The sequence below is a fragment of the Paramisgurnus dabryanus genome, chromosome 21 (genome assembly GCF_030506205.2).
Source record: "Paramisgurnus dabryanus chromosome 21, PD_genome_1.1, whole genome shotgun sequence".
Classification (NCBI taxonomy): domain Eukaryota; kingdom Metazoa; phylum Chordata; class Actinopteri; order Cypriniformes; family Cobitidae; genus Paramisgurnus; species Paramisgurnus dabryanus.
The window spans coordinates 4,823,752-4,836,651 of NC_133357.1; the positions used below are offsets into that span (position 1 = coordinate 4,823,752).

The 12,900-nt window shown below is 37.2% G+C and overlaps 1 protein-coding gene across 3 annotated transcripts in view; it reads left to right on the plus strand.

Annotated features, from left to right (window-relative positions):
* Positions 1-421: 421 nt before the first annotated feature.
* Positions 422-12,900, plus strand: part of nfatc2a (nuclear factor of activated T cells 2a) — a 38,214-nt gene continuing 25,735 nt past the window's right edge. The window contains exons 1-4 of one of the 3 annotated variants that reach the window (XM_065285234.2): positions 422-754; positions 3,865-4,792; positions 4,967-5,135; positions 12,219-12,421. In XM_065285234.2, coding sequence (XP_065141306.1) covers positions 697-754; positions 3,865-4,792; positions 4,967-5,135; positions 12,219-12,421 — 1,358 coding nt within the window. In that variant the 5' untranslated portion in view covers positions 422-696. Of the gene's footprint in view, positions 755-2,325; positions 2,851-3,864; positions 4,793-4,966; positions 5,136-12,218; positions 12,422-12,900 lie in introns of those variants that run through there. The other 2 variants (XM_065285233.2, XM_065285232.2) reach the window with 2 other exon arrangements.

Below are 12,900 nucleotides of genomic sequence, written 5' to 3' on the forward strand. Positions count from 1 at the left end.
CACCAATTTATACATTTAATATTTGAAACTCTATTTGATATTATATGACACATATTCTTTATTGAAAAAGGCTTTTAAATAACAGTAAACTTCACACAAGTATACAGTTTCATAAATCTACAGGCCACTTGAACTTAACGAGCCCCGTGCCTTAAAACCCTGCTGTGTGCACCTCGTTTCTTTCATGCATATCCTTAAACCTCGCTCCTGTTTTCATTTTTCTACGCCCTCCTCCTCGTTACTGTGATTTCTTCAAGGCCACAATGAAGCTCTTGTGCGCCAGTGTGTGGACGCAGCCGCAGAAATGCGCTCGCGCACAGTCTCGAGACGTCATGGATTCCTCCGCGCGCGCTCCAAAGGAAAGCCCTGATTCTCCGGCATGGAGCCGCTCCAGGTTTCCATGGCAGAGCGCACAAACAGGAGGAAACACTGTGGGAATCCCGTTATTTTACAGCATTGGACCATTATAAACAGCCTGTGCCGGGGAAGGAAGCCACTCTTGATACTCAAGTCAATGCTCAGCAAAGAAGTTCACACCACATAGAGCTTTACTACTATTAAAGTCAGCTCTCTTTTGCACTTACAACGGAGTATTTTCGTCCAAAGTTTTTTTTTTACTTGCTATGAACTTTGAGGAAAAGCTGTTTTTTGATTGCTGAATTCGTTTTTTGTTTGTTTTGTTTAGTTTTTTTCCAAATGTTTAGAGAGACTTGGAGACTGATGCATTACCACAGCATGAGGTCGATGGATCAAGGTATGGATGGCGCGTGCTGAACTGTTGTGAATTACTGGTAATCAATAATTTGATTTTTAATTCGTCTTTTTCATGCCAGAACTGTTAAAGATTTTTATGGTCATTTTTGCTAATATTTAATGCAAACCCCTACTGTGTAAAGTAGTATGGGACAGTAATTGACTTTATGTCTGTACAGTTTTGTACATTATATTACAGTATGTACAGTAAAGGGGACTTACGTCATCAGGGCATGCTTAGTTACAGTTACATCGATGCAACCAATATTATAGTGAAACTTTAACCATGCTTCTGTATACTGATCATATAATGAATGAATGAACAGTTTCATATAGTTCAATAGTTTTTAGTGTTAGATGCTCTTATTGTTCAAATTGATATAACAGTTTATTTTTTATACATTACACATATTAAAAAGTATTCAAGCCCATTCAAATTATATCATATTCAAATGCCTGGCAAAGGATTTGACTTAATTTTTTGTGCCAATGTGCTGGTCAAATGTTAACATCTTATGACTAACGGATTTATGTCTTACTTTTGGTGAATTGACGTATATAATATTATATATAATACTTTCCAACTAAAACCAGCCTAAGCCGATTGACTGATTTTAGCTGGTCTCCCAGCCTGGTTTTAGCTGGTTAAGCTGGTGTAGCAGGCTGGTTTTAGAAGGGCTTTGGACACTTTTAATCTTAGGGTGGAAGACTTAAACCAGCATGGCCAGGCTGGAAGCCTGGTTTAAGATGGTCCTCTCATCCTAGCAAAGCGAGTCAGCCTGGTCTTCCAGCCTATGTCAGCTGGTCTTCTAGCCTGACCAGCTAAAAACTTGGCCAAACCTCTCTAAACATAGCCTGCTACACCAACAGCTAAAACCAGGCTGGAAGACAAACTAAAACCAGCCAACCAGCTTAAGGTTTAAGTTGGTCTTTTTAGTAGAGATGCACCATATTATATTTTTGCTCAGAAAGAGGAAATGCAATTTTAGGTGTTAAACAGACGTTTTAAGCATACATTTTATTATACTGATTTAATACTTTAATTACATACAGTAAAAAATACTGTATAATGTGTACAAAAATGAGAACGTCATCATAAGTCAGAGTATTGAACATTGCTAAATTCAGGCTTCCTGGCTATTTATAGATCATGCAGCCATGGAAAACCCAGATAATGTTTTATAACCCTATATACAGTACTGTCACTATGCAAATATAATAATTTCCTGGGGGCGTAAGTGTTGAGTTTAATTATGGTAACCAAATACACGATAGATAGATAGATAGATAGATAGATAGATAGATAGATAGATAGATAGATAGATAGATAGATAGATAGATAGATAGATAGATAGATAGATAGATAGATAGATAGATAGATAGATTGCTGAACCAAGCCACAACTTAAAATAACTAAGTTTATTTAAACACCCGCCCATCACTGCTAAACATTGTTATGTAACTCGGGTTACTTTTGTTGTTTCCGTCATAACTGCTAACTATCAACAGGAGGCGCGTGTCATCAATTTATAGCGTAACCTCTGAATGAACCTTCAAAATGACAGCCCGTACTCTGCACGCGAGCGACGCGACGCAACAAAGCGCTCCCGGCGTACGTTACCGGCTATTTCGGATATGTTTAGACGGATGTTTTTGCCGGTTGCGTCGCGTCAAGAGCGTTGCGTTTGTTAGGCGACGAGTCGAGTTGAACATTGGGTTTCGAATCGCGTCCTATTCCATTCCGCTATATGTAAACGCAAGTTTGCGTATGTTTTGATTGGGTAGGGGAGCGTTGTGTCGCGTCGCGATGTAAATGGGGGTGTGAGTGAAGTTAAAGCCGGAAGTTAAAGTTGCGCTCGAATGTCACGAGCATCTGTGACTCGAGCTCATTCAAGCGTTTGCGTGCGCTCGGATCCCTCGCGACGCGTTTATGAAGTTATTGTGGTGCGCGTGCAAATCAAAAACTGAGACAGATGAGCTCTTTTTACGAAGATAAAAGTGAGTTAGGGCTCGCGGAGGAGCTGCGTCAGGTGAACTGTCAGGATGAGCTGGAGTTTGACTATCTCTTTGAATATGAATTTCCTCCGGGACATCAAGGTTTGTTTTCACTAAACTCGTGTATGAGATGTGCTGAAGGCTTTTAATGTTTCTATTTAACTTTATGCAGGGTTTGGATAGTGAAGTGTAAACTACAGGACATTATTGGTTGAATGAAAACAATCCTTTATGCTGTGGACTATAAGATGTGGTTCGTTTTATAGCTACAGTGTCCGTTTCTCAATCCGAAGGCTGCAGCCTACGGAGGTCTCATTTCTAGGCTGTAAACGTCATTACGACTGTCTTATTTTAAAATATTAACAATTATAAAGTTGACCTTTATTCTTAGTCAAACGTAAATTGTTGTAATATTCTTATTATTTGTAAATGTAATCCTCAATTAACTTAAATAAAACAGTCTTAATGACGTATGCAGCCTGCATATGCGACCTTCGGAGGCTGCAGCCTTCGGATTGAAAAACGGCCAGTGATAGACGTCTATTTTAATAAAAGTCTTTAAAATTCAATTCAGCATATTCTCCCTACAAAATCCTTTAACTTTCAAAATGTAAAAGCATATTGTTTTAATCCAATAAAATAGTTTGTATATTTGTTGTTTAAGTTTAATGTTGTAAATGTTAATATTAATCTTATGTCTGTTAAGAAGTGCTTTAAATATATGACTAATATCTATCTAATTTAATATTTAATATAACATCTACTCATAAATCTTTGAATTGAACTGAACTGAATTGAAAATCTGCCTCTATAGCTTCAAGCATTTGAGTGAATACATATTTTTTTTAAACTAAACATTTTAATAAGATTTTATTTTCTGTATACAGAAATTTGACACTTGCAAATTATTTAAAATGTGCCGTAAACATATTGTGTCTAAATAAAAAAACTAAATACTGCTTATAAAGTCTAGTCTTCTGTATAACATATTGCTTCACACATGCTTCAATTTTATTCTGTCCTAACATAACCCGTGACATCACCTCGCACCGTTTTGGATTGACGCTGTGCGTGCTTACCTACTTTGTTTTTTATCCTTTGTTGTTGTTTGTCTAGATGAGCAAAGTATCTCATCACACAAAGACCTCAACTCACCGTCCTGCCTCTCCTATCCATTGGAGGAAGCTCCGGCTTACGGCTTCAAGCCTTGCGTGCCCACCTACGACGAGGTCAGCGCCGAGGGTCTCGGTGGTTTTGAGCAACTGGAAGCGAAGGGCTACCTGGATCACACCAGGCCAAACAACCAGGCCCTGAGCCCCAGGATTGAAATCACCCCTTCACGTGAGCACTATAGTCATGGTCGAGAATCTCTCCAGACCAATCTCGTGAACACCAGCCCCAGTCCTGGGCTCACGGTGCCAGGTCAAGATCCCTTAGCCTACCGAGAGCCCACGTGCCTGAGTCCCGCCAGCAGTAACTCCTCTACCTCCTGGCACTCTGAGAACCTCTCGCCCTGGGCGTCGCCCTGCGTATCCCCCAGCAACAGCCAGGCAGCTGGGGAACTCTGCCCGCGACTCCAGGGCATCCATACGGGTTCTCCTCGTACGAGTCCGGGTACCTCCCCTCATTCCAGCCTGGCCGAGGACGGCTCGGTTAGGCCGCGCTCTCCTTCCTCCAGGCCGGGGTCACGTTCCACCTCCCCCCTATGCAAACGCACCTACGACATGTACAGGAACCCCAACCTGGTGCCAGGATCCCGCTCGCGCAGCCCGTCGCCCCATGGCGGCCACGATGACCATCAGGGTGGCCATTATGGTTTGAACAACCTGTCCGGAGCCTTGAATGGGTTCAATGTTGGGCAGGCTAGCTCCATTCCTCCCAAAATTGTAAAGACCAATCAGCAGGCCTATCCTCTCTATACAGAGAACCATAGTGAGAGCTACCTGTTGTCCTGTGACCAAGATGTAAAGACCAAACCTGGTTCTGAACCTTTCTTTGTAATTCCACAAATCTGGCCTAAACAATTGGTGCCTGGGATATGCAGGTAAATATTAATGTCAGTTTTTTGTAAATAACTATGAATAGGAGATGAGACCTTTAATTCTTTTGAGTTATATACTACAAACCTCTCAATGTTTGGTGCACTGCATGCTTCTATATGTTATGAATCAGAAAAGTGAATCAAATGAATGTGAGTCTGATCTGTCATCTCTTCCAGCATCCCTGTGACATCACTGCCACCTCTGGAGTGGCCACTACCAAGTCGCACCGATCAATATGAGCTACACATTGAGGTTCAGCCCAAACCCCACCACAGAGCCCACTATGAAACCGAAGGGAGCAGAGGGGCGGTTAAAGCCCCTACTGGAGGTCACCCGGTGGTCCAGGTGGGCGTGGCTTTTATATTCTCTAACCTAGTTAGGCTCGCGTGTGAAGATATTTCCTAATCATTATGCAGCATGAGGTCATTTTGCTCCAGGGTAGGGCTATGAAAATGGCCAGCTACACTTCTTTGTACGTCTGAACTTATACAGATTTCATTCATTAATAGTTTTAGAGAAGACAACTATCGCTTAGATGAAGGGTTTTCCCCCTGAGTTTGTGATACGAACATGAAAAGTACCTGTCGTGCAGCATGTTATAAGAAATGTGATACTGCATTTCTAAGTGAGCAATTTTCAACTGGCAGAGAATGAAAATAATAAAAATCACACACAATGTATATTTACATTACATACTTTATATAAAAACATGCAGAGTTCCAAACATGAAAAATATGATAAGATACTTTAGGATGTACTATAGTAAACTGTATAGTTTAGAAAATTACCAGTGTAAATATGAAAGTATACTACAGTTATTACATTTTATTAAATTATTATAGTAAATTCTACAGAATGCTATAGTATACATTAACAGTGTAGTGTAGTAGTATACTATAATTTACCACCGTTTACTACAATTATTTATTATAGTTAATGCTACTAAAGATTAAAGTATAGTTAAAAAAGTGTAGTACAGTATACTATAATTTACCACATTTTACTGTAGTTATTAATAAAGTGTATTACAGTATTCACTACAGTTTATTCCATTATTATTATAAATAGTTAATGCAACAGAATGCTATAGTATACCTTAACAAAGTGTAATATACTATAATTTACCACAGTTTCAGTACTGAATAATACTACGTTTATTTTTACTACAATTACTTATTTTAGTTAATGCTACTGAATATTATAGTATACTTAAAAAAGTCTAGTACAGTATACTATAATTTACCACAGTTTACTGTAGTAAGTATGAATAAAGTGTACTACAGTATTCACTACAGTTTATTCATTTATTATTATACATAGTTAATGCTACAAAATGCGATAGTATACATTAACAAAGTGTAGTACAGTATACGATAATTTACCACAGTTTACTGTAGTAATTATTGATAAAGTATACTACAGTATTTACTACAGTTTATTAATTTATTATTATACATAGTTAATGCTACAAAATGCTGTAGTATACATTAACAAAGTGTAGTACAGTATACTATAATTTACCACAGTTTACTGTAGTAATTATTGATAAAGTTTACTACAGTATTCACTACAGTTTATTTATTTATTATACATAGTTATTTATTATACATAGTTAATGCTACAGAATGCTGTAGTATACATTAACCAAGTGTAGTAGAGTAAACTATAATTAACCACAGTTTACTGTAGTAATTATTGATAAAGTATACTACAGTTTTTACTACAGTTTATTAATTTGTTATACAAAGTTAATGCTACAGAATGCTGTAGTATACATTAACAAAGTGTAGTACAGTATACTATAATTTACCACAGTTTACTGTAGTAATTATTGATAAAGTATACTACATTATTTACTACAGTTTATTTATTTATTATACTTAGTTAATGCTACAGAATGCTGTAGTATACATTAACAAAGTGTACTACAGTATACTATAATGTACCACAGTTTACTGTAGTAATTAATGAAGTATACTACAGTTTTTACTACAGTTTCTTTATTTATTATACATAGTTAATGTTACAGAATGCTGTAGTATACATTAACAAAGTGTACTACAGTATACTATAATATACCACAGTTTACTGTAGTAATTAATAAAGTATACTACAGTTTTTACTACAGTTTATTAATTTATTAGACACAGTTAATGCTACAGAATGCTGTAGTATACATTTAAAAAGTGTAGTACAGTAAACTATAATTTACCACAGTTTACTGTAGTAATTATGAATAAAGTATACTACAGTATTTACTACAGTTTATTTATTTATTATACATAGTTAATGCTACAGAATGCTGTAGTATACATTAAAAAAACTGTAGTACAGTAAACTATAATTTACTACAGTTTATTTATTTATTATACTTAGTTAATGCTACTGAATAGTATAGTATACTTAAAAAAATGTTGTACAGTATACTATACTATACCACAGTTCATTATAGTAAATACTAAAGTATACTACAATATTTACTACAATTATTTATTGTAGTTAATGCTACAGAATGCCATAGGATACATTAACAAAGGTTAGTACAGTATATAAACATTTTCCACAGTTTACTATAGTAAATATTAAAGTATACTACAGTATTTACTACAGTTTGTTTATTATAGTTAATTATATAAGTTACAGTTAATGCACAGTTTACTATAGTAAATACTAAAATATATAACAGTATTTTTAATGGGGGCGGGGCCAGTAAGGAACCATTGAGAACATAGGTTCCAGAATGCTCAAAACCACCTATTGCCGAAACCTCCTACTTCCATACTATATAATAGGCAAAAAGCAATAGGCGTGGCGAGTAGTATGTCCAAATTCATAGTATTTGAAAAACAGTAGGCGAAAATTACCCGGATGACCTACTGCTTCCGGCAAGATCCCGAGGTGTTCATTTGATGGGCACTTTGCTATTTATACTATATAGTACCTACTGCTTTTAAGGGACACTGTGGTAAAATATGCTAATTTTCCAGCTCCCCTAAACATTTGATTTTTACTGTTTTTGAATCCATTCCGCCGATCTCTGGGTGGTGCTACCACTTTTAGCATAGCTTAGCATAATCCATTGAATCTGATTAGACCATTAGCATCGCGCTCAAAAATAACCAAAGAGTTTAAATATTTTTCCTATCTAAAACTTGACTCTTCTGTAGTTACATCGTGTACTAAGACCGACAGAAAATTATAAGTTGTGTTTTTCTAGACAGATATGGTTAGGAACTATACTCTCATTCTGGCGTAATAATCAAGGACTTTGCTGCCGTAACATGGCTACAGGAGGCGCAATGATATTACGCAACAGCCGATAATAGTCCCCTTAGTATCTTTCAATAGCAGGGTACTATTTTCAGCACTGCGTAATATCATGAGTAGGTACGCCCTGGCAACCACCCATGACACCCTAGTTTTGTATAATTTTCACAAAATGAGCAAATCTAGTGTGAACCTTCTGTAGTTTTTTACAGCAAGCTGTGAATAATTAGAACAAGGTTGTGCAATTTATCATTTAGAGAATAAACGTGACTTTTGAATTGCTTTGACGTCACTTAAATTGACTCAGGAAGTTGTGTTCACCCAGAGATTTTACAGACGCTGTAATGGCAGCTGTTTTCTGTAGACACATGATATTTCTGTTTGTTTACCACTTTAAGTTTGATGTTTCCCGGGTAACAGTTTATGTAAAAGCCCTGGTATTGCTTTTTGCTCACTCGGTGTAAACCATCTTTAATGGTCTTCCTACCGGCTTCCTTCCGATGTCATCTCACTGGTATAGATCGCAGACTGCCTTGGCGAAGCCAAAATGTTTAATGCTTTCCATTCCCGGCGCTCGCTGTGGTCAGTCCAGTCCCTCGTTGACCAATCACATGCGGGGAGTTACTCGGGATCGGGATGAATCTCTCGCTCCTTCCTCTACTTTTCTTTTCCAACCTCACAAATGACTCACCGCTCGCCGGTTGCCATGGCGATCAGGTTCTCAGATGGCGCATGGAAACAGCCGTGTTTACACAGTTTTTGAGGCTCAGCTCTTATACCTGACTCATTCACCTGTGTCTTAAAGAGACATAGCAGACCTTTATTTCATGTACAAAGAGAGCATTTATAACATTTTGTGGCCATAATCAACTAAACATTATGATAATGGTGCTTTTACATAAAGGCTGTAGTCGTGGGGGTTATAGAAAGAAGATATTTAGATATGGGCGTAATCTCATGTGTGACATATCTCAGTTCCTATTTAGATTTTTGTAAATAACCAGTTAAATATAATTTGCTATTATTAGCCTCTTTAAAATGAAGTGGTATTATATATGGTTCATTCTAGGAAAAAATCACATGTTGACCATTGCTGATGATAACGTACGGATTCGGGCGACTTATCTGATGCAATTCATTAAAGTGCATGATTTGAAATCTTCACACTTGGCTTGCTCACTTTGCTTTTGAACTCCGTGTAAATTTAGCTGCATCTTCATGCTCTGTGGTTTCTGCACACTTCCTTCCCATGTACATTCTGCTTTTTTTCAGCACACATCTAATTTGTTAGTTGCATTTCTGTTTGTCATCGAATACAGCCGTAATGTAGACTGTAGTGTAGACTGTAATGTCTGTAGACTGTTGTGCACAGTTCAGAGAATATACTGCTTTACCTTGTGCTAAGATTACTAGTTGTGTGTTGGACTATTTGTTGTGAAATGCCAATGAAAAAAAAGAGTTTTGTAAATGTAATTATTATTATTATTATTTAAATTTTTGCCTATTTTTGTGATTTAAATCTTCAAATGTACTTCAAAATGTATCTTTCACTGACAAATTAAAAAGCTGTCGATGACTTAGGCTACGTTTACATGTACATGGTTATTTTGAAAAACGTTTACATTCGTTTGCAAACCTAGTTTACACGTAAACGTAGATTTCGCCTCTGAAACCGATTCTTTCTTAAAACTCCAAAAGTGAATATTTTGAAAACCTTCGTTTGCACACTTGCATCCAAACTGAGACAAACGGATGTTTAGGTGGCCAACGTCACTGTATGTTAGTTTCAACCCGGCGCAATGATCATTTTCACGTTTAGCGCCACGTTGTTTAAATAGCAAATGCATTTGCGCCCAATGTTGCGCCCATGGGCGTTCTGGTCTGAAAACGAGGTGTGTTCAGGCGCATTGTTGGTGCGTTGCTATTTTGAGGCAACTACAATGGACTACGCAATATGTTTTTTGTTATTTAATGAGCTCGTTAGTAATATGCGCCTATAAACGGGATGACAACGCAGATTTGCTTATCACATACATGAATGCACAGCAGCACAAAAACGCTTTTAAATATGAAAGATTAAAGGATTGAAATGTAAAAGATTATTATTGAGTCTCTTGGACATAAATGAGGACTAATTATGAGATGTTAGACGGCGTAAAAATGCTTTGCTTTAAACAAATGCATCTATTTTTAAATTTTTTTAAATGCTATCTTACGGATTTATTGTTTATGATGACTCTGTACCTGTGGATATGGTGAGATGAGAAACATTTTAAGTAATGCTTTAAAAAACTCACGGCGCTGTCCGAGTGCTGAAATGCTTTGGCTCTCTACATGTTTGTAAATCCTTTATCTCTTCTTTGTATTTTTAGAATACAAACCTTTTCTTCCATATTTGCAAATTATTTTATGAGATTACATTGATTATGTAGGATATCAATACATTTACAGCAATTAAAAGCCTGCTATTTGTACTTCTATGACTGAAAGAAAAAGGCTTTTAAAGGTTTTAAAACAAAAAATTTTAATTTCAGTAAAAATGAAAACAACACATTTTTAACATTATTCTTAAACTGAGGGTCTTCTTCCTCCGCTTAGTTTTTCAGTTTACAAAGTCCGTCATCTAAATAGGGATTAGACATAGTGTCAGCGCAACTGGCTTTTAAAGGGGATGAGTGATAAGACTCTCATTGGTTTATTGCACGTTACGCCCAAAACACACCCATTACTCATTAGGGAAAAAAGGAACAACCCTTTTCGACCGTGCGCTCGCCGCTCGGCGCACAAACCATTTCTCCCGTCGTTAAATTAGCAAAGCGGCATCAGACATGCCCATTTAGGCTGTGCGCCGTGCACTTTAGACAATGCACAACGTTAAAATAGGGCCCAATGTGTATTAGTTATTTGGAAGGAAAAGTAATGTAGGCTTTAATATGTCCCATCAAATCGCCAGTTGTTGTCGAAAATACTTAAACACAAGATAGAAAGCTGGAATACATGCAGCTTTCAGTAGTTACAAAAGTTTCAGCTTTAATACAAATACAAATAGCTTTTGCTGTGATTAAAATTCTGATTTTCTTGACGCAATCATATCACATTAGTATTTTGTATTTTATTGCACACAGGGTCAAATCCTCGATTTCCCCCATAAATGACTCTTTACATTTCCAAAACGTCTCTTTTACAATTCAGATATAATCCTTGTTTGGTTTTTCAGCATATCTATCCCATCTACAACCAAACGACAAGGCCGCAGTTGTTTTTCTCATTGGCCCTGCCATGCTTTGCATATGAAAATGTGACCCATTTGCCTTTGTGTCGAATATGATTTGAATTATTAACCTTCATCGCAGGAACGCAGACAGCAAAGTAAGATACATTTGAGCAATTTTGTGTTCATCTACATACATAAATATGTTTCTAAGCCTTAATTTAAGGAAATCAGATGTAATTCCCATAATGGAGCATTAGATCCACCTTTTGTTTCAAATTTGAAATGTTATCTTTCATGATCAATCTGTTGGTCCCACAATCCATGAACTTTGGCACAGTTTTAAGCACATGAGTGACTGATGGGTTTCCGGTAGCGTCTGAGAGACAGAGATGAATCGGTGAAAATGTTTGCAGACTTTGAGACCGACTGCACACGCCCTCCTGGCCTGCGTTCAAGGTTTTTGGAGATGCTAATGTTTCCAGCAGCGTGTGTACTTTAAGTATCCAACCAGGAGAGCAGAGCGTTGCTAAAATAGTTGCTCTGGCAGCACAGCCCAGTCTAAACTGAACAAACTTTGTTCTCCATTTAGGGGAGAGGAAAGTCTGACAGACCATCTGAACATCTGAGAACCTCATGATTTTCGTCTATTATCATAATAAGTCCTAGTGGTTGGCTAGTGCTGTATTTACTGCTAGTTTGCCTCTTTTGTAATATGTTTAGAAAATGTGCATAATTCTTGTTAGTGGAAAGATGGCGGTTGCCAGGGTGTTGCTAGGGTGGTTGCCCCAAATCAAAAAGCCCACAAATGCCTCTGATGTTATGACTCAGGTTTCTTATATAATGTACCAGCAAGTCCAAGAATCTCAATGATACCTTGTAATGTGCATTGTGAACTACAGAGCTATTTAAAGACGTCATCATTTTCTCTTGCTCTGTCCCGTGTGTAGCTTCGTGGATATAGGGGCAAGGAACCTCTGGGTCTGCAGATCTTTATTGGCACAGCAGACGAGCGGATCCTGAAGCCTCACGCTTTCTATCAGGTTCATCGCATCACCGGCAAAACTGTCACAACCACCAGCTACGAGAAGATCATCCACGGCACCAAAGTCCTAGAAATTCCCCTGGAGCCGAAGAATAACATGAAAGCAATGTGAGTAAGATTTCGATTCAGATTTACATTTTTCTAGATCCATTTAGTTGTATAAATTGCCGCAGGGATAAAGTATATTTGTAGGCAAAACCCAGAAGGGAGTTTTTGCATTTTAACACTTCCGGTTCCATCGTCCAAAGACAATGGGTTTTTTGAATGGGGTTTTGGTTAAACCTTAAATAAGATCTTGGGTTAACATAAGCTCAATATATAAGCCCAGAATAAACATAATTTATTCTATGACAAAAAAAAAACATCACAGTAATCATCCACTCGTGACTTTTTAAAGCTTTAAAGTGTCTTTATTGATACTTAACAATAAGGTTTTATTAGTAAATGCATTAACTAACATGACCAATACCATTTTTCAGCAGTATTAAAAGTATAGCAGAAGATTTTCCCGAATTTTTGAAAAGAACCGCCCCTCCACTTGTTTTAAAAAATGCACATGCGCATAACTCTAGTTAGAAATTCGTGAC